This window comes from Dreissena polymorpha, chromosome 4 (assembly GCF_020536995.1).
Source record: "Dreissena polymorpha isolate Duluth1 chromosome 4, UMN_Dpol_1.0, whole genome shotgun sequence".
NCBI lineage: Eukaryota > Metazoa > Mollusca > Bivalvia > Myida > Dreissenidae > Dreissena > Dreissena polymorpha.
The window spans coordinates 83,600,792-83,622,800 of record NC_068358.1 but is presented as its reverse complement, the minus strand read 5'-3'; the positions used below and the strand labels follow the sequence as shown (position 1 = coordinate 83,622,800).

Below are 22,009 nucleotides of genomic sequence, written 5' to 3'. Positions count from 1 at the left end.
ACAAACAGCGTTAGACATCCGCCATCTTGTAACGCGACAAAGAAACTCAGTGTCATTAATTCAATAAACACAGAAAAATATGATTGTGTTTAATAATCATTAATACAAATGTCTATATTTTGTGCAGCGGATGTTTATTCAGACAGATACGGCAGAATTATGTAAGTATCTTTGTGTACTTTACAGTAGATTTGATAGTGGTAAACAACTGCGTACCGGTAAAGTTCAATCTAGCCGATTTTACTACGCAAGAAATTTAAGTATCTCACTGGCAAAATGAGCTTGACACATAAACAACAACCGGATCCGATTTACATCCACAAAATATTGTGGGAATCCGATGCAATGCAAATTACTCATGTTTGATAACGTTTGATGAATTCGTTATATCAATATGCATTAACATTCAAGGGGAATAATTTTTAATTGAAATGTGCGATTCAATGACAGTGTTATATTGGGATAATAAGTCGTTTAGCCGTTATCATGATAAGTATATTGTTTGTTGTGTTTCATTTTCATAAAAAACATACTTTTACTGTTTTTTCCTTAAAGTAAAACAGTTCAGTAGTCATTATATCTTGAATTTTAAATATTGAAATAGATGTCGGATATTTCATATTTTCGGACGTTGCTACGTAAGCTAGTTGTCAACATAATTATTAATATACTGATTTACCTTTTACGCATACAGTTGTGCAACTGTTGTCTACGTAATGATACGCTGTTTAATGTCTATAATGTCTTCCTGCCCCTGATGATAATAAGTATTTATCTCAACAAACCCCAGCAATGTCAATGGTCTGTCAACATAAGAAAAATATTAGCTAAAGAAACTTCAGTGTACAATTTATATAGCAGTGTCCGACAAATCCATTGCCCGTAGCCCGGGGGCTACAGAATTTTTTCATCGGGCTACTGAAATGTTTCAGCTGACGCCCGCCGGGCTACTATAAATCTATAAGAGCGGTAGCCCGTTTTATTGACAGACATACGTAGAATAAACACGCTGACCATGTGTTTCTACACCGTGTCTTGTTTATAATCCGATAACAAAGTGCAATCAATTATCTTATCAATCACCGATCACATGCGGTAATGTCGTAAACAGTAAGAGTGCATTTTAATCATTCAATCAGAATCAACATTTGTCGTCTGCTAATAATATAATGAGAGCCGGTTGGATAGTTGGCGCACATGATGCAACATCATTTCGCAGTTTGGAATTCTTTGTTAACCGCAACAATGAGTAAGAGCGACTACGTTTTTGATGTCGTTAAATATCCAAGGATGCCGAACATTAAATAAATCAAAACAATAGCGGATTCTTCAAAACGGTAACGAAACCGAAAATGAATATTAATAACAACGCGGTTAACACCTGCTAATTAGTTTGCATTGTCATTTAATAATTGGATTGATCGACTGTTAATCAATAATCCCATATATGCCCAATTTAATTTTTTTTAAACCAAATTATGGGAGGGTAAAATAGACGATGAGAGTCATAAACACAAACGTTTGAAATTTTCTAAAGTGTCAATTGAATTTCGGCATATGATTCTATTTAAAGATATGATGAAATAAGCTCCCAATCAGGACCGTTCAATTGCAACTTGCGTAAATCACCTGCGACGGTTTGCACACGTTGTGTACAGCTATTTTAGGTTACAAAATTCTACATTTAATAAATGAATTTCTTTGTCCAGACAGGGACCTATACAAACGTATAGGCCCCTGGTCCAGATAAAAAGCGCGCACAAATTGGCATGGGTGTATTTATTTGTAAATAAAAATTTCGTAGCGGGTACATCATTGAGATCATTTAGTTTCCATTAAAAGTTTCGTTGTGAATTTCAACTAAAGTACCGGGGTATCTCGCGAATTATTTGGCATTGACATTTCCTCTTAATAAAATATAATGTAAACACGCTGTATCGTTACCGTTACACTGTATCAGTTCCTTCATTATTAAAACAATTATTGTATTGTATACTGACTGCACACTAGTGTCGTAACATACGGATGCAATACGTAAATTCGGACAGAACTTAAAGTCGGACACAAGTAAATAAATGATTTAATACTCTTGATTTCTTGAAACTCGGTATTTGTTGTTAAAAAGAGCAATTGCATTGATTAACACCATACGAGTCAGTCGTATTGATCATCTAAACGCTTTATTTACGTTTCCAACTTAACGTGCTGTCCGAATTTAAGTACACATACATGTGCACATACATGTAATATCTATAACATGCAATAAGAAATTTGTCGGACACTGATATAGTATTGACATACCTGTATGATGAAGCCAACCCCGTATCAAAAGTCAACCAGAGTCGTAACATATTTATGTCATGCTATAAATCAAAGAATACTCATTTTCTTGGATACATTTCTACATATATTGGTGAATGAATATAAATTACTGCACCGAGGAATATTTTAAGGTTCAAATGTTTCAAATGCATCTTACAATAGATGAAAATAACTCTCATCAGTCTGAAATTCACAATTTTGACGCCATTGTCGCTTTGTCCAAGACTAGTTTTAATTTGGATACTTTCGAACGACCTTGACAATTTTTGCTGAAATTGTAAACATTACTTTCGTTTTCTGAAATCTATTATTTGTGATTAACAACAAGTCTGGTGGATTATAAAAATGATTTCAGTGTGAATCGGGTAGTTTTCAATATTTACTTTGAGTTTGTATTTACACTACAATTTGTTCACAAAACAAGCCAGAATATTCTAAAATACCGGGAAATGTCATTCTGAATTTGAAAACACTTGAGCACATGGTATGTTACTAAAAGTAGAAATACCATCATATGACCGTGAAATCTCGGGAGATTCGCATTTCAAGAAAGTCTGTCACATCGCTGTTTTTCTCGATATGTAAGAGCAGAATAGATAAATTTTAAATGTTTAAGATAGTATTTTGTGAAAGAATGTATCAGTTAAATGTGAAAAATGTCAATCTTTCCAATCAAGTGATTGATATGGGCCAATAACTGCATTTAAAAGCTGTTTTGGACCGGTCTTTTTTAACTGTCGACTTTTCGGCATTTTCTGGTTGACTTTCCTAATGGGGTTGGTCCATAACTATAAAGTCGCGCCAGTCAAAAATCATAAAAAGCGACATTTAAAGTTATGGTAGCCAGAATGAGAAAAATATGTACAACTGAGCAATCAATCATGACAGACTGATGTCTCAGGTTAGTGCAGTGATTTTTCCACCAGATTCTCACCAAGGTGATCCCGGTTGATTTCACCACAATTGAATATATGTCAGTACACAAATAAATTATACAGCAGGTAATGACAATCGATAAATGTCTTAGTTTTAATTTAATTGTTTGCACAAATTTGGACACTCTTTGTGTCTGAGATATGTTGGGTTAAATGACCTTTACAACAAAACATACATCTCTGAATCTGCGATACATTACAGTTAAAGTTTAACACGTAAAATACCAGTATTCAGATCTGAAAATATCCTAAAAAACTCGTATGGTATGAAGTACATAATATCTTGTGACGTATTTTCATTTTAAATCTTGAATTTAATGACGACTTGAATTTAATGACGACAAGTCGGACATGCAGTTAAATATTTTTATACGTATATCGTGTGACATAATTTCATTTAAACTCTAGATTTTAACGACATTAGTCTGACGCGTGCGGCGTTATTTCATTTAACAGTAAAACAAAAATTAAGTAGACTATCAAAAAAATACAAAAAGTGTACTTGTAAATAAAAACTCCTTCATTCCGTATAAAGATTGTACGTTACAGCAGAGCTCCAGATAACTTTTCTGAGTAATTGGGTTAATACCCACTACTTTTGAGTTCAATTGGGTATTTTCATATTCAATTGGGTACAAAAAAGTCGGTACCCACAACGGGTACTTTAATTGACAATTGGGTACCTTTGTTTTAAAATTGGGTATGTTCATTGTCTTAAATTCTCACCTGCTTATCTGAATAAGCTGGTTGTAGTTCCACTCTTAATTGATTAGTTTCAGAGATTTTGTGTAATTATGTAGATGTATCCATAATATACAGTCTTGATTCAAAAAAAAGTTCAACGATTTTTTCCACCAGTTTTCTTACAATGTAAGCACTGACAGCAATTGCCTCCGACATAATATCGTCAAGAATTAGTTTCACTATATTTTCCGCTTCTGATTTTGTGTTGCCTGCGGTTAAATATCTTAAAATTGAGTTTCTTTGTGCCTAGGATACGATGTTTCCATTTTTAAGGCCTCACGATTTCGACATTTTCACAACAATAACACGTAGTCACAAAGACACTTTTTTCCGTACATATTATTGTACTGAAGGTTATACTGAAAGCGCTTGAACAAAGCGGACAGAATCCGGGTATTTCGGACCAGGGTATTTCCGGGACAAATTTACTCGTTATGCAAAGGAAAAATATGATATGCGTAATCGGCAATTTCAATGGGGTTTCGGAACGCATGGTTTTATTTTTCTATGCGTAATCGGCAATTTTACATTGGGTATTTGCACAAATGCCCACCTTATCTGTAGCTCTGTTACAGTAATCTGTGAAACAACGTCATTAATAAAACAAAAATATATGTTTGACAACAACGGTGGCTAATAATGTTTACGAAAAAATACAAACAATATAGATTTATCTATTACATAACATGTTAGAATTTTATCATGCATTTATAATCACTCATAAAGAGATTTCAATATACAGTTACATGCATAGACAGTTTTTTTAAGCCAGTGCCTTTTGAATTCAGAAAATAATCAAGATAAACCATAAAATTGGGAAAAAAAGATAGTAAACCATAAACTTGAGAAAAATGAGGCATTATTAATATGATTATAAATAACAGAATTACAATAATTTTGTTTGGAAGTGCATGATTGAGTGCATTTTAAAATTTATATTATAAAATGCTGCTTGAATTTCTTTTTACCTTTCATATGTAAAAAAAGAAATATCATCTGCTAGTGCAAAATATGACTGGGAAAGCTGGTTTATGGTCATTTCGTAGCAAAAGAGAAGAAAATAAGTGCATTAAATAAATGAATTCATATTTTTGTATCTGGAATAGTTGTATTTTAAATAGATCCTCCACCCTATAATGGCCGAATAAGGGCTAAATTGCTTTCCGACTTGAAATGAAAAGGCATATTGGTTGATCGTGTAGCGTTTATGTGCAAAATTTGAGGGCCAATTGATAAAGCTTGTTGATGCCAAAACAGGTAATAACTAGAAATGGCGCGGCAGAGGCCGACGCGTATCCCCACGCCGAATGTTTGACCTAGGTGTGCCCCAGGGTTGGTAATGGGGCCATGCATAGCTGAGATTGACCGTATTGTCATAAGAGAAGTTCATCATCAATTAGAAGTGAATTGGTGTAGAAATGAAGAAGTTATAGTAAAAGGCAATTTTGGGTGGGTGTGACATATGTGGGCAGGGCGCCCCAGGGTTGGTAATGGGGCCATGCATAGTTGAGATTGACCGTATTGTCATAAGAGAGGTTCAGTATCAATTTGAAGTGAATCGGTGTAGAAATGAAGAAATTATAGTAAAAGGCAATTTTGGGTGGGTGTGGTCTATGTGGGCGGGGCGCCCCAGGGTTGGTAATGGGGCCATGCATAGTTGAGATTGACTGTATTGTCATAAGAGAAGTTCAATATCAATTTGAAGTGAATCGGTGTAGAAATAAAGAAATTATAGTAAAGGCAATTTTGGGTGGGTGTGGTCTATGTGGGCGGGGCCCCAGGGTTGGTTATGGGGCCATGCATAGTTGAGATTGACCCTAATGTCATAAGAGAAGTTCAGTATCAATTTGAAGTGAATCCGTGTAGAAATGAAAAAATTATAGTAAATGGAATTTTTTGGTGGGTGTGGCCTATATGGGGGGGGGGGGCCCCAGGGTTGGGATTGGGGCCATGCATAGTTGAGATTGACCCTAATGTCATAACAAAAGTTCAGTATCAATTTGAAGTGAATCCGTGTAGAAATGAAAAAATTATAGTAAATGGAAATTTTTGGTGGGTGTGGCCTATGTGGGCGGGGCGCCCCAGGGTTGGGAATGGGGCCATGCATGGTTGAGATTGACCGTATTGTCATAGGTGAGGTCCAGTATCAATTTGAAGTGAATCGGTGTAGAAATAAAGAAGTAAATGTAAAATAACCTAAAAAAATGAGTGATAATTTCTGACGCGGCCCCACCCCAACCCCTATAACTTTTGACCCAGGGGTCAGATCAAAATTCCAAATAGTGCAGGGTCGCACATATGCTCATAGCTACCATGTGTGTAAATTTCAAGGTTCTAGTGCTTTTAGTGTAGGAGGAGATAGTGGCCAGGACGGACGGACAGACGGACGGACAGACGGACGGACGGCGGAGATCACCACAATATCCCCACCTTTTTTTCAAAAAGCGTGGGGATAATAATAATTTATTATCAGGTACATGTACACAAGCAAATAAGTATATTTAACCCTTTCAGTGCGGGAACCGAATTTTAAAGGCCTTTGAAAACAGTTTGGATCCAGATGAGACGCCACAGAACGTGGCGTCTCATCAGGATCCAAACTGTTTGCTATTCTGATAGTATTCTTTGAAATTTTTTTGAAGAAAATGCTTATTTTAGAAATTCAGCAGACGACATTTTAGCAGACGACAAATTTCCCAGCATGCAAAGGGTTATTAAAATGCTTAAGGTGTGGAAGACTCATAATCAGGTTTGGTGTCCCTCAAACCCTAAGCGTCTTGTAATTCCTTATGCAGTTTGTATAGATAGTGCCGCATCCTGACACGTAAAGCTTGTGCTTTGTTGGCAGCGTTAGTTGGCTGTTAACAGGTTCATTGTGGTTATCTCCACCATCAGTCTGTCCGTCTGTCCTAGCCACTATCTCCTACACCATTAGCACTAGAACCTTGAAACTTAAACACATGGTAGCTATGAGCATTATGTGCGACCCTGCACTATATGGAATTTTGATCTGACCCCTGGGTCAAAAGTTAAAGGGGATGGGGTGGAGACAGGTCAGAGATTTTCACTCATTTTTAGCTTGACTAATATATATGAAATATATATAATGGAGCTATCCTGATCACGTCGGCGTTACCGTTAGCGTGCACATGTTAAAGTTTGTGTACTACCCCATATATTTTCTTTGTCCTTTTACAAATTACTTTTATACTTTGCATACATGTACTTCTTTACCAACATGACCCTTATCTATAAACAAGAGCAGACAACTGTATCAAGCATTTTGACAGAATTATTGCCCCTTTTATACTTAGAATATGCATATTATTGATAAATCTATGTTAAAGTTTGCATACCACCTTAAATATTTTCTATGTCCTTTGACTTATTGTTTTCATATTTTGCATACTTCATTACCAACATGATCCCAATCTATAAACAAGAGCAGACAACTGAATCAAGCATATTGACAGAATTATTAACCTTTTATACTTAGAATATGCATATTATTGATAAATCTATGTTAAAGTTTGCATACCACCTCAAATATTTTCTATGTCCTTTGCCATATTGCTTTCATATTTTGCATACTTCTTTACCAACATGATCCCAATCTATAAACAAGAGCAGAAAACTGTATCAAGCATTTGACAGAATTATTGCCCCTTTTATACTTAGATAATTGAACATTTTGCTTAAATTGCCATAACTTCTTTATTTATGATCACATTTGATTCATACTTTGACAAAACAACACTTACCTGACATACCACAATGCACTGCACCCAAACTATCCCCCATGCCCCACCCCATAATCCCCCCCCCAATTTTATTTTTATAATTATTTTTGAAACTTCATCTTTTAAATTACCACCAACCCACATAAACCACCCGTCTCCATGATGGCTTACATTAACCTGTCAAGCACTCGAAATCTCTTAAGACAATAGTTACGGTCAATCTCAACCATGCATGGCCGCATTACCAACCCTGGGGTGCCCCCTGGGTCAAACATGCGGCATGGGAATACGCGTTGGCCTCTGCCGCACCATTTTTTACCAATTGACTTCAAATTAATACTTAATATTTCTTATGACAACACAGTGTCTCGACCATCCATGTTCACATTACCCACCCCAGGGCCCCGCCCACTTTGGTGGTAAAGATCCCAAGCTATTTCAGCATAATTAAAATCCAAGCCATTTTTGTGGTCAAGCACCGAGCTTTCTCACCATAATTAAAATCCAAGCCAGTTTGGTGGCAGAGACCCCGAGCTTTTTCAGCATAATTAAAATCCAAGTCAGGTTTGGGTCAAGATCCTGAACTTTTTCGGTATAATTAAAATCCAAGCCAGTTTGGTGGTCAATTTTTGTGGTAAAGACCCCGAGCTTTCTAACCATAATTAAAATCCAAGCCAGTTTGGTTGCGGAGACCCCGAGCTATTTCAGCATAATAAAAATCCAAGTCAGTTTAGTGGTCAAGATCCTGAACTATTTCGGTATAAATTATAATTAAAATCCAGGCCAGTTTGGTGATCAAGACCCCAAGCTTTTTCAGCATAATTAAATTCCTAGCCAGTTTTGTGGGGGAGACCCTGAGGTATTTCAGCATATTTAAAATCCAAGTCAGTTTAGTGGTCAAGATCCTGAACTATTTCGGTATTATTAAAATCAAGGCCAGTTTGGTGGTCAAGAACCCGAGCTTTTTTAGCATAATTAAAATCCTAGCCAGTTTCATGGCCGAGACCTCGAGCTATTTCCGCATATTTAAAATCCAAGCCAGTTTGGTGGTGAAGATCCTGAACTATTTCGGCATAATTAAAATCAAAGCCAGTTTGATGGTCAAGATCCTGAGCTATTTCAGCATAATTAAAATGCAAGCCAGTTTGGTGGTCGAGAACCCGAACTATGAGCATAATTCAAATCCAAGCCAGTTTGGTGGTAAAGATCCCAAGCTTTTTCAGCATAATAAAAATCCAAGCCAGGTTGGTGGTCAAGATCCTGAGCTATTTCAGCATAATTTAATTCTAAGCCAGTTTGGTGGTCATGACCCCCGAGTTATTTCAGCATAATTAAAATCCAAGCCGTTTTGGTGGTCAAGACCCCAAGCTATTTTAGCATATATATTTTTGGCATAATTTTTTCTTACCCAATTGTTTTCGTACACACATTTTTTTCGTACCCATTTTTTTCTGTTTTTTGACAGAATAATGCCCCCTTTTATAGTTAGAAAATTGAAAATTTGGGTAAATTTTGTGTTCAGGTCTACTCTTATCCTATTTGTGTTAAGGTCTACTCGTATCCTAAAGTATCAAAGCTATATCGTCTACTTAATGTTATAAGTCATGTAACTGACATTTTTAAACATTTTATTTCTTTCCCATTTTTTTTTTTTTATTAAGGTGACATACATCAACTGTTTAATAATATTAAGTCTACCTTTTTGGTAAAAATATTGTTTTTACCAAATTTTCAAAATTGACATTACGGACACATGTCATTTGCTGAATGAAAAAGTAGCATAACTGACATTTAGTTAAATTTTCAGGAGAAGGAAAAACTTCTTTATTGAAATAAAATAGGGATACTTACAGAGTGAAACAAACACATGGGATATTTTCAGATTTGAATACTGGTATTTTACGCATCTTTAGGCAGTTCTGTGTACCAAGGATAAATACAATATTTAAACATTCATGTACAATGCACAATACTAAAAACCTGAATTGTAACTGTAATGTGTTTCAGATTCAGAGATGTCTGTGTTGTTTCTAAGTTCATGTGAAAAATTAAGTTTATATGTTTATAGGTTTAAAATTGCAAATTTTCCTCTTACTTGCCCTTGTATTTCAAGATAGAATACTTTCCTTCCCAGAGGAAAGAGATCTGGGTTTGAATCCCAGTGGGGGCTTCAGAGGATGATTCATTTTAAGAAAAATGAATATATTTGCTTTACTTTGTCTCTAACTTAACCAAATAACTCTGACAATGCCTTTACAAGTATGCAGTTTTTGATAATTCAATTATGCAAGAAACATGTATAATTTTAGGGTAGACTTAGACAGCAAACTAAGAATTGGCATCCATTTTAGTTTTTTAAGTCAATACAACAATAAATGCATATAGGAACACATATTTAAATTAAAAATGCAACAATCAGAGGACATAATCAATTAAATAGTAAATGACTACTTTAAATATTTTTTAGCACTGTTTGTTTTTCAGAGATTTGTAAATATGACGTTTTATGTTCTTCCCATTGAACTAATGCAATATGTGCTTTGGAACTGGAATCATATAGTGTTGGAAAGCTGATGGTTCACGTCCAGAGGGTCCTTGCTTCCGGAAAGCTGAAAATTGTATATGATCTCCCCACTCATTCCATCCCGCGAAACCCTTAAGGTGTCGCAAGTCTAGTAAAATAATAAAAATAAATATTTGTGTTTTTTAACCGTTTCATAAAAAAAAATTGGGGGGGGGGGGTGAGGTGGGGGGGGGTATAGTGTGAGGGTGTGGTGGTAATTTGTGAGATGATCTTAAAAAAAAAAGAAAAAAAAAATAGGGTGGGGGGGATTCGGGTGGGGGGAGGGGGATTCTTGGGTGCGATGGTTGGACGGTATTTCAAACATAAAATAATCAAAATAAATAGTTTTGTTTTTTAACCGTTTAAAAAAAAATTTGGGAGGGGGTGGGGTGGGGTGGGGTGGGGGGGGGGTATAGTGTGAGGGTGTGGTGGTCATTTGTGAGATGATCTTAAAAAAAAAAAAAATAAATAAATAAATAGGGGGGGGGGGGGTTGGGGGGGGGCACGGGCGATGGTTTGGGTGGAGTCTATTGTGGTATGTCAGGTAAGAGTAGTTTTGTCAAAGCATCAATCAAATCTAATCATAAACAAAGAAGTAATGGCAATTTTAGAGAAATTTAATAATTTGACCTTGAGAGTCAAGGTCATTCAAAGGTCAAGGTAAAATTCAACTTGCCAGGTACAGTAACCTCATGATAGCATGAAAGTATTTGAAGTTTGAAAGCAATAGCCTTGATACTTAAGAAGTAAAGTGGATCGAAACACAAAATTTAACCATATATTCAAAGTTACTAAGTCAAAAAAGGGCCATAATTCCGTAAAAATGACATCCAGAGTTATGCAACTTTTCCTTTTACTGTACCCTTATGATAGTTTGCGAGTGTTCCAAGTATGAAAGCAATATCTATGATACTTAAGGGGTAAAGTGGACCAAAACACAAAACTTAACCAAACTTTCAATTTTCTAAGTATAAAGGGCCCATAATTCCGTCCAAATGCCAGTCAGAGTTACATAACTTTGCCTGCACAGTCCCCTTACGGTAGTTAGTAAGTGTTGCAAGTATGAAAGCAATAGCTTTGATACTTAAGGAATAAAATGGACCTTAACACAAAACTTAACCAAAATTTTCAATTTTCTAAGTATAAAAAGGGCACATAATTCTGTCAAAATGCACGCCAGAGTTATCTAACTTTGCCTGCCCAGTCCCCTCATGATAGTAAGTAAGTGTACCAAGTTTGAATGCAATAGCATTGATACTTTCTGAAAAAAGTGGACCTAAACGCAAAACTTAAACAAAATTTTCAATTTTCTAAGTATAAAAAGGGCACATAATTCAGTCAAAATGCAAGCCAGAGTTATCTAACTTTGCCTGCCCAGTCCCCTTATGATAGTAAGTAAGTGTACCAAGTTTGAATGCAATAGCATTGATACTTTCTGAGAAAGTGGACCTAAACGCAAAACTTAACCGGACGCCGACGCCGACGCCAAGGTGATGACAATAGCTCATATTTTTTTTTCAAAAAATAGATGAGCTAAAAAGGGTTCATGTGCATGTTTAAGTAGTTAATTACTTGTCTTCATATCCACAAGACTTTTGTATCAATAGGACAATCTGTTCATAATAGGGAAAAGACAAACTTGGATGAAATTGGTCTCAAAAAAAAAACAGAATCAAGTACAACTACAACAATCTACATGTATTAGTATGAGATGATGGTATCAGAACTAAACGCAGTGTTTTTGATGCTAGACTGTTAGCTAATAGGGACATCAACAAAACAAATAAAGCTAAATCAGTTTTTGAACATATCTCGAACTTCCCTTATTATCGATAATTGACTGTGTTGCCTCTTGACTTGTGTCTCACTCTAAAATAAAACAGAAAGTTAAAGTAAGCATGAACAAAACAAACAATATTTCTTTACGTCACCACCAGCATCTGGGCAGTGCCTGAGAACTATTGGAGCTGTGTCCAGCTCTATACTAGTCTGTCAAAGCAAGTAGCCTCTACTATGAGAGCCCGCCTGCCTGTGTGAGTACGTACCGTCTGTATGAGGTTGGTGGCCAGGTCCCGGGCCTGCTTTAGCCCCACATGACTCACGTGTCTGCAACAGGAAGGGAACACTCAACTAAAAGTACCAGTACTGGAGCAACATTGTACAAATATGGGTGTTATGCCATATGCAGCCAGCGTAGCTCCAGCAAACCTTTGCATGCATGCAATCTGGTCAGGAGCTACCTTGTACACTAGTGATGCAACAAAACCTTGCGTAACTTTTTGCTGACCGTATAAAACCTGACCAAACTGTGCTATTGTTGCGAGTGGTCTGGAGCTGCTCTGCTGCCTATGGCATCAGACTTACTTTTGCATGACACTGCTAAACTAAAATACCATAACTAGGACTAGGTACAGTCTACATCAGAGAAAAAGTTTTTCCACAGTATCCATTGTTTTTTTAATTTATAATATGAAAAGAATTCCTGAGTATATATCTGCAACACTTCACAGAGAAATCTTACCAAAAATAGCCAAATTTGCAATTAAAATTCAGCATCTTCAAAGCATATAATGTACAGTTATGAAACAAGTGTTTATTAATCTTCAATAGCATTAAATGTCTTCTTATGAAACAAGATATAAATTAAACAAGCGATGCTTTTGTGAAACACTATGTCCCCATATATTTGAACTTTGACCTTGAAGGATGACCTTGACCTTGAACTTTCACAACTGAAAATGTGCAGCTCCATGAGATACACATGCATGCCAAGTATCAAGTTGCGATCTTCAATATTGCAAAAGAGTACATTAAATGAGCGATTTTGACCCATATATTTGACCTTTTACCTTGAAGGATGACCTTGACCTTTCACCACTCAAAATGTGCAGCTCCATGAGATATGAAGTTGATATCTTCAATATTGCAAAAATTATGGCAAATGTTAAAATCTGAACAAACAAACAAACAAACAAAGCAACAGACAGAGCAAAAACAATATGTCCCCCACTATAGTGGTGGGGGACATAAAAAGCCACACAGTAAGCATGGAATAGTTTTCAAAAATGTATTTCATGAATAGACCAACATAGACTCATTACAAATATAAAGGACCTATATTCCACCACTAGCCTGGGCGCTCACTTACTGTAGATGTACATGCATGGGCTCCATGGCCTCTTGTCCTGTGTTGGTCTCCAGGAAGCCTGACCTCTTGCCCCTCAAGGTCACCTTGGCCCCTGTTTCAGCCTGGATGTGCTGCAGGAATGAGCACTGAAACATGCATCACACACTGAGGGGCCTGGTCAATTGGGGTAATTTATGGGGTAGGTAGGGTGATAATACTGGCATAACAAGTGTCACAATTTGGCAGCCTTGAACCATGTCAGCTGTTAATTATTCAACGTACTTGTAAAGGGTATACAAAACCAATTTAGTGAATGATCTTGTTTGGGTGTATATTAAAAGAAATGCAGCTTAAATAAGTAGTAGAGTGAAAATAGTATTTTAGAAAATCTTGTTGAATTAATAATCATCTTTAACAGAAGATTTTATAAAGCATATACAAATCAATACAATTCTGGATGTGTTATAAAATGTCAAAGAGAAACAGCAAAAATTGATGTAAATGTATTTAACCTATAACCATAACAACTGCTAAAAGCAATCAATAGTGCTCCTACCCCTGCCCCCAATATCTTGTCCTTGACACTGAAGTTGGGAGGGGCATGTTCCAGACCAATGTACAGCTTCTCCTCCAACAGCTGTATTGTGGGCTGAAAATTAAAACCTGTAGACATGAAATATACTCCTTCTGAAATACAATTAAGACAATAGAAAATTGAGCTGTATGTTCAACTTGGAATGACTTTTAACTTGAATAATTTGTAAACAAGGGCTGTTTGTAAAACATGCATGCCCCCCATATGGGCTCTCCGTTGTAGTGAGAGCCATTGTGTGAATATGTTTTTTGTCACTGTGACCTTGACCTTTGACCTAGTGACTTGAAAATCAATAGGGGTCATCTGCCAGTCATGATCAATGTACCAATCAAGTTTCATGATCCTAGCCATTAGCATTCTTGAGTTATCATCCGGACACCATTTTACTATTTCGGGTCACCGTGACCTTGACCTTTGACCTAGTGACCTGAAAATCAATAGGGGTCATCTGCGAGTCATGATCAATCTACCTATCAAGTTTCATGATCCTCGGAATAAGCGTTCTTCAGTTATCATCCGGAAACCATTTTACTATTTCGGGTCATCGTGACCTTGACCTTTGACCTAGTGACCTGAAAATCAATAGGGGTCATCTGCGAGTCATGATCAATCTACCTATCAAGTTTCATGATCCTAGGCCTAAGCGTTCTTGAGTAATCATCCGGAAACCATTTTACTATTTCGGGTCACTGTGACCTTGACCTTTGGCCTAGTGACCTCAAAATCAATAGGGGTCATCTGCGAGTCCTGATCAATCTACCTATCAAGTTTCATGATCCTAGGCCTAAGCGTTCTTGAGTTATCATCCGGAAACCATTTTACTATTTCGGGTCATCGTGACCTTGACCTTTGACCTAGTGACCTGAAAATCAATAGGGGTCATCTGCGAGTCATGATCAATCTACCTATCAAGTTTCATGATCCTAGGCCTAAGCGTTCTTGAGTTATCATCCGGAAACCATTTTACTATTTCGGGTCACCGTGACCTTGACCTTTGACCTAGTGACCTCAAAATCAATAGGGGTCATCTGCGAGTCATGATCAATGTACCTATGAAGTTTCATGATCCTAGGCCCAAGCGTTCTTGAGTTATCGTCTGACAACCACCTGGTGGACGGACCGACAGACCGACATGAACAAATCAATATACCCCCTCTTCTTCGAAGGGGGGCATAAAAAGGGGCATATCAATGATATTACTGACATGTGTTGGAGCAATACATGTACATATCCTAATATTTGACATAGCAATCTAACAATGAAATCAGAAGGTTTTTGACAAAAAGCCAAGAAATTATTTTTCGAAACATACTATTCTAACTCATTCCACCAAGAAAGTCTACTATAATGAAATCTGTCTAGCTCTACAGTGCCCTTATTAAATGGTGCATTTACATAAAAGCATTCTGTGTACATTGCATTCATGGTAATTTTGTTCCTACATATGACCTCTGCAGCAAGTAAGGGACACAAATACACCTGTCAATACTTACAATATGTATACCAGATAAAAAAAATTGAGGTCAGACTGACAGATGGACAGAGGAAAATAGGATCACAATTTTAAGAAGTTTGCAACTCAAATTTTGACAATTTAAATTTTGAGACAGATGGATAGAAGGACAAGACCAACTCTGATCAAACCTTCAGTCTAATCTGGTAAGGGACTAATGATACATACACAGCTTCATAAGAAACTTAGTATGCAAGTTTAAATGCTGTACGTTAAAAATTGTGGAAGTTCTTCACCAAACAATGTTGTGTCTACGACGAACAGATAAGACGGAAAGACTTTCAATGTGATGAAAATATAATCCCCCCTAAATATATTTGTACAGAATAATAAAGGAAAGAATTTCATTGATAGAAAAGAGTTGCTCAAGGCATTGAAGATACGTGTTTGTCTAGGTTAAGTAGATAGAAGATTCATAGTGTCCCATTAGTGTTTCCAGCTGTACCTGAGGAGTGATGGACACATTGTTGCCCAGTTGTTGCCGTGGTGATGTCATTCTTGGTGGCCCCTGGGCGTGGGAATGTCGTGGGCCGTTACTGCCGCCCTGGGAGAAACGACTCATCCTTGGACTCTGACGAGCCATTCCATTTGCTATGATATCATTTATTTTACCCACTGCCACTGAAAATAAAATATTGACATATTGAAAAATAAAAATATATTCATTAAGTTTAAAAAGGTTTGAAATTTGAAAGGTCAAAAATACTACTATTCCAATTACTCTTTTTTTTTTAAACTTATCACACTTTCTTAAATTTTACACTAATAAGATTTTCTTTACCAATTACACTAACTTGTTTTTAATTGTAAGATAACAAATGTTAGCCAGACTCTTAAAGATTACAAAAACTATAAACTAAACAAGAGCACCGCATAGCGGTAGTCAACGCTCGGCTGCAGTTGCAGTTTTGAATAAAAGAAAGCTTGTCAGAGGATTTTTTTTTTCATATTAGAGGTCACAGTGACCTTGACCTTTGACCTAGAGACCCAAAATGGGTGTGGCGTGTAGAACTCATCAAGGTGCAGGTGCATTTGAAGTTTCAAAGTTGTAGGTGGAAGCACTTTGATTTTAGAGCCAATGTTAAGGTTGAGCATGACGCGGACGAGCTGGCTATGACAATACCTCAGGTTTTCTCCGAAAACAGCCGAGCAAATAAACAACAAGACAGGTGTATTAAAAATGGTTGCATGCATGGGTCAACTATATATAAACCTTCAGTTAGAACTTACAATTGACAGCATCCTGTGAGTTGCCTTGAACATTCAGGTACAGGGGTCGCTCTCTGTATACAAAACAATACACAATTGAAACAAGCAAATTCGTTGAATTGATATCCCCCGCCATTATACTTCTGGACACAAAAGTTTTCTGGACGGATGGACAACGCCAAAGTGCATCATAACTCCGTTATTATTCGATGGTGTACCATGCCATTTGGCGTGCATCATCCTCTTATCCATATATATACTCATACCAAGTTTCAAGGAAATCCCCCAAAGCATTTCCAAGATATGGCTCCGGACACAAAAGTGCTGGCCGGACGAACGGAAAGACGGACGGACAACGCCAAAATAAAGTAATTCTTTGTGCTTTCTTTGCAAACACTAAGAAATTTTGGCATTATTATTCCATGTTAATAATCAATTAACATCATTATTTCTTCGGAAGTAACCAGAACAACCAATTTAGGTCAAATAATTCTCATGAAGAAACAAAAATGCGTCAGTTTTTTCCTCCATGACACCACTGTATCAATTACCATTATTGCAGGTCAACACATTCTAAAAATTGTGCTGAAAGAAATTTCTTGTTTAAAGACCCGATGACCTTGACCTTTGATCTGTTTACCTAAAAATCAATAGTAGTCTATCTTTTTTCATAAGTAGTCACAACACTAATTTGCATGATCTTAGGTCAAGGCATTCCCAAGATTTCTTGCAGAAACAAATTAAATGCAACAAGCCCCTGTTACCATGATGTGAGACATATTGACTGCAAAATCTATAAGAGTCTCTCTTTTTCCCCCGGTAACCATCATACTAATTTGCATGGTTGTTAGACAAAGCTTTCTCTTAATGTTGCGCAGAAACAAAATGTATACGGGCCGTCCTACAAACTACTTTCCTTCCTAAATACCTTCCAACCCACCAACAGACATGTGCAAAATGACTTCAGTTAGATATACAAAGTTAAGTTAGTAATATAGTAGACCGTGTTGTTCACACATATGAAATATTCTTTAAATTCAGTCCATGGACAAAATGAATATACCTAGGATTTCTAGCTCTATCTTCTTGTGTCATATAGCGACCTTTAGTTGCAACTGAAGCCCCACTAGACTTGGAGATCTGAAATTGATATGAAACATGAAAGAATGCATAAAGTAAATAATTGTAACTCAGCAGTATATTTTATTACTAAGTTTAACTAATTTCTATATGATGATTGGTCAATGTTTGATAGATATAATTCAAAGCTGCATTGTTGACTGGAACTGAAATGACAAGATTCATGGAGAGAGCAAACATACTGATATAAAATTACTAGTGGCCTCATTGGCATCAACACTGAAGTTGCCATTCAATCTCTTATATTCATCATTTTTACACTTACAGTCTGACCACCGTTGTCTAACCATCCTGACATTCAATCGGTAAACCCAGAAAAAGACATTGTCGCCCCGATATGAAACAATTTGATTGCATCGGTGGCTAAAAACGTTAGAAAACACGATTGCAAACGGATCCAAAAAAAAAGTGGAAGATTGGAAAACCGAATATGAGACAGTGAAATTAGTGTTCATTTACTTAGCTTACTAGTTGGCTTGTGTTTTCTTGTCAAGTAAATGAAAAAAATAGTATTTAGTCCAAGTTTTAATGTGTAAATATATTTGCATCATAATTCAGAATGGAAAACCTAATAAAGTAACTGTTTAAGAAGCTAAATATATTTATTATTATTGCTGCAAATGTTTCTGTAAAGTTAGTTATAAACCCTTCAATTTATCCAAGAACACGGGTAGTACAATACTACCTGTATTTTTGAATATGGTAGTACAGGTACTAATTGATTTTCAGCGTTACTCCTTTTCTTTCTGTCTGTGGCAGTACCGTTACTAATTTCACAAATCCTTATCTGGAGCTCTGTAGTGTTGTTGTTTCATTGCTAACAAATGCTTCAAAAATGAGAATTAAAGTGTTTTAAATATTAAATTTAATCAAGTGTAACTTGTAGAACTTGATGGGAGTAACTCGCAGTCTGTTCAGGTTTTATGATGTTTGCTCATCAGTATTTAAATTCCGGAATTGAAGCCTTAAAACTCTTGAAATTTAATTTAAACAAGGGCTGTTTGTAAAACATGCATGCCCCCTTATATGGGCTATAAGTTGTAGTACCAGCCATTGTGTGAATACGTTTTTGTCACTGTGAACGGTGGTGGTGGTGGTGGTGGTGGTGGTGTAGTAGTAGTAGTAGTAGTAGTAGTAGTAGTAGTAGTAGTAGAAGTAGTAGTAGTAGTAGTAGTAGTAGTAGTAGTAGAAGTAGTAGTAGTAGTAGTAGTAGTAGTAGTAGTAGTAGTAGTAGTAAAAGTAGTAGTAGTAGTGGCAGTAGTAGTAGAAGTAGTAATAGTAGACCTGGTAGAACAAGTGGTGGTGGTGGTGGTGGTGGTGGTGGTGTAGTAGTAGTAGTAGTAGTAGTAGTAGTAGCAGCAGTAGAAGTAGTAGTAGTAGTAGTAGTAGTAGTAGTAGTAGTAGTAGTAGTAGTCATAGTGCAGTGATTTTTTTTGCTTTTTTTCTTACAGCCTGTGCCTTTTGGATTGGGAAAATTAGCGCGATAAACCATGAAATTGGGAAAAATAGCACGATAAACCATGAAATTGGGAAACATTATAAATATGATTATAAGAACAGAATTAAAATTATTAAAGTATGTTTGACAGCATTTTTATATTATAAAGTACTAATTTAATGTGTTCTTACAATGAAGACAATGTAAAGTTAATATCCTTCCACATTCATATTGAACTTGCAATAATCTACATAGATTCTTAAATATATCATTTAATCATAACCTCTTTAACAGTAAGAATTTAATTCAGTATTCTTTTAAATTAAATATGATATGGTGAAAACATTAACACATATTTATATAAAAAAAACGCTTTAGTGGTCTTTCTATGTTAATGATGTATTATATGGAGTTAAAATAATTTATTTCATTTCTTTACCTTTCAACATCTTGCACTTCAATGCTATTTCAGTAAACTGTAAAGCGTGACAAACATAATAAAGCAGAATATGCATATGAATCTGATTTTACACAGATCCACTAACATATAAATCATATCATGTTTGTCTCTTTCCATTTTCGAACGATACTCATCTTAAATGCATTAACTTTGTGAGTAACGGTAGACTAACTCCAATTTCCCAACACTGATTTCCGTGATGCACATTCACTGTGAAGATTTGTAATAAATATTTGTTGTTTTTATCTCAAACGTTATATTTTGCGTTAATTGACACACGCATTAAATTATTCCGTTATAACCATATGATATCCGTTGTTAATTTGAATGTTATTTATCATTTTCGACGCGCATCTCAAATTTCTCGTCTGCCTGCCGCCATCTTGGGCGTGTGTAAAAACAGGCGTTTACAATCGGGATACATCGACTATCGTCGGTATCCTCCGCAATATAGAGAGAGATGTGGATAGCAACGTAAAATCGTATTCGGCTACATTCGCGAAAAATACGTAAGTCAGTTGTTGTTCTGCGACGACTCAGCAACTCGATCGGCACTCGTTCGAAATTATTGCTAAATTACATTGTTATCTTATTGGCTTTATTGGGAAAATTTTGTCTTTTTTTGGGAAATTTTAATCAAATTTTTGGGAAAAAACGTCATTTTTTGCAATTGGGAAGCAGCCGAATATCGGCTGTAATTTCTGGCAAAAACAAGATGTGTTTGTGAAACACAATGTCCCCCTATATGATGTTTGACATTGTAGGATGACCTTGACCTTGTGAAGGATGACCTTGACCTTTCACCACTCAAAATGTGCAGCTCCATGAGATACACATGCATGCCAAATATCAAGTTGCTATCTTCAATATTGCAAAAGTATTCATAAAAAAAGCGATTTGGGCCACATATATTTGACCTCTGACCTTGAAGGATGACCTTGACCTTGACCTTTCACCACTCAAAATGTGCAGCTCCATGAGATGCACATGCATGCCAAATATCAAGTTGCTATCTTCAATATTGCAAAAGTATTCATAAAATGAGCGATTTTGGTCACATATAATTGACCTCTGACCTTGAAGGATGACCTTGACCTTGACCTTTCACCACTCAAAATGTGCAGCTCCATGAGATACACATGCATGCCAAATATCAAGTTGCTATCTTCAATATTGCAAAAGTATTCATAAAATGAGCGATTTTGGCCACATATATTTGACCTCTGACCTTGAAGGATGACCTTGACCTTGACCTTTCACCACTCAAAATGTGCAGCTTCATGAGATACACATGCATGCCAAATATGAAGTTGCAATCTTCAATATAGCAAAGGTTATTGCAAATTGTTAAAGTTGGCGCAAACAGAAAGACAGACCAACAGACCAACAGACAGACAGGGCAAAAACAATATGTCCCCCACTACTATAGTGGGGGACATAAAAATCACTGTTAGTGGTAGTAGTAGTAGTAGTAGTAGTAGTAGTAGTAGTAGTAGTAGTAGTAGTAGTAGTAGCAGTAGCAGTAGTAGTAGAAGTAGAAGCAGTAGTAGAAGTAGTAGTAGTAGTAGTAGTAGTAGTAGTAGTAGTAGTAGTAGTAGTAGTAGTAGTAGTAGTAGTAGTAGTAGTAGTAAAAGTAGTAGTAGTAGTAAAAGTAGTAGTAGAAGTAGTAATAGTAGACATGGTAGAATAAGTGGTGGTGGTGTTGGGTGGTGGTGTGTGTAGTAGTAGTAGTAGTAGTCAGTAGTAGTAGTAGTAGTATAGTAGTAGAAGTAGTAGTAGTAGTAGTAGTAGTAGAAGTAGTAGTAGTAGTAGTAGTAGTAGTAGTAGTAGTAGTAGTAGTAGTAGAAGTAGAAGAAGTAGTAGTAGTAGTAGTAGTAGTAGTAGTAGTAGTAGTAGTAGTAGTAGTAGAAGTAGTAGTAGTAGTAGTAGTAGTAGTAGTAGTAGTAGTAGTAGTAGTAGTAGTAGTAGTAGTAGCAGCAGTAGCAGTAGCAGTAGCAGCAGCTGTAGCCGCATTACAATACCAATACTTAAGAATGATCAAATGGGAAAAGGTAACCTAGCACTGGCAGTAAATATGGGGCTCATTTACAGGTCAGATTTGGAATCTCTGCTGTAAAATGAGATTTTGAATGAATTAAAGGGAGGCAAATCTGTAATAAATAGAACATGCATAAACCGTAGTTGTTTCCCTTGTTTGAACCATGCTTAATCCTTAAAATGACT

The 22,009-nt window shown here is 36.3% G+C and overlaps 1 protein-coding gene across 5 annotated transcripts in view; it reads right to left on the bottom strand.

Moving 5' to 3' along the window:
• The window catches only part of LOC127877619 (KH homology domain-containing protein 4-like), a 77,069-nt gene that overhangs the window by 33,986 nt on the left and 21,074 nt on the right, over positions 1-22,009 (bottom strand). For all 5 annotated transcript variants that reach the window (XM_052423683.1, XM_052423684.1, XM_052423680.1 and 2 more), the window contains exons 4-9: positions 17,812-17,888; positions 16,770-16,822; positions 15,985-16,160; positions 13,988-14,080; positions 13,453-13,577; positions 12,350-12,410 (exon numbers count right to left, since the gene is read on the bottom strand). In XM_052423683.1, coding sequence (XP_052279643.1) covers positions 12,350-12,410; positions 13,453-13,577; positions 13,988-14,080; positions 15,985-16,160; positions 16,770-16,822; positions 17,812-17,888 — 585 coding nt within the window. The remainder of the gene's footprint in view (positions 1-12,349; positions 12,411-13,452; positions 13,578-13,987; positions 14,081-15,984; positions 16,161-16,769; positions 16,823-17,811; positions 17,889-22,009) is intronic.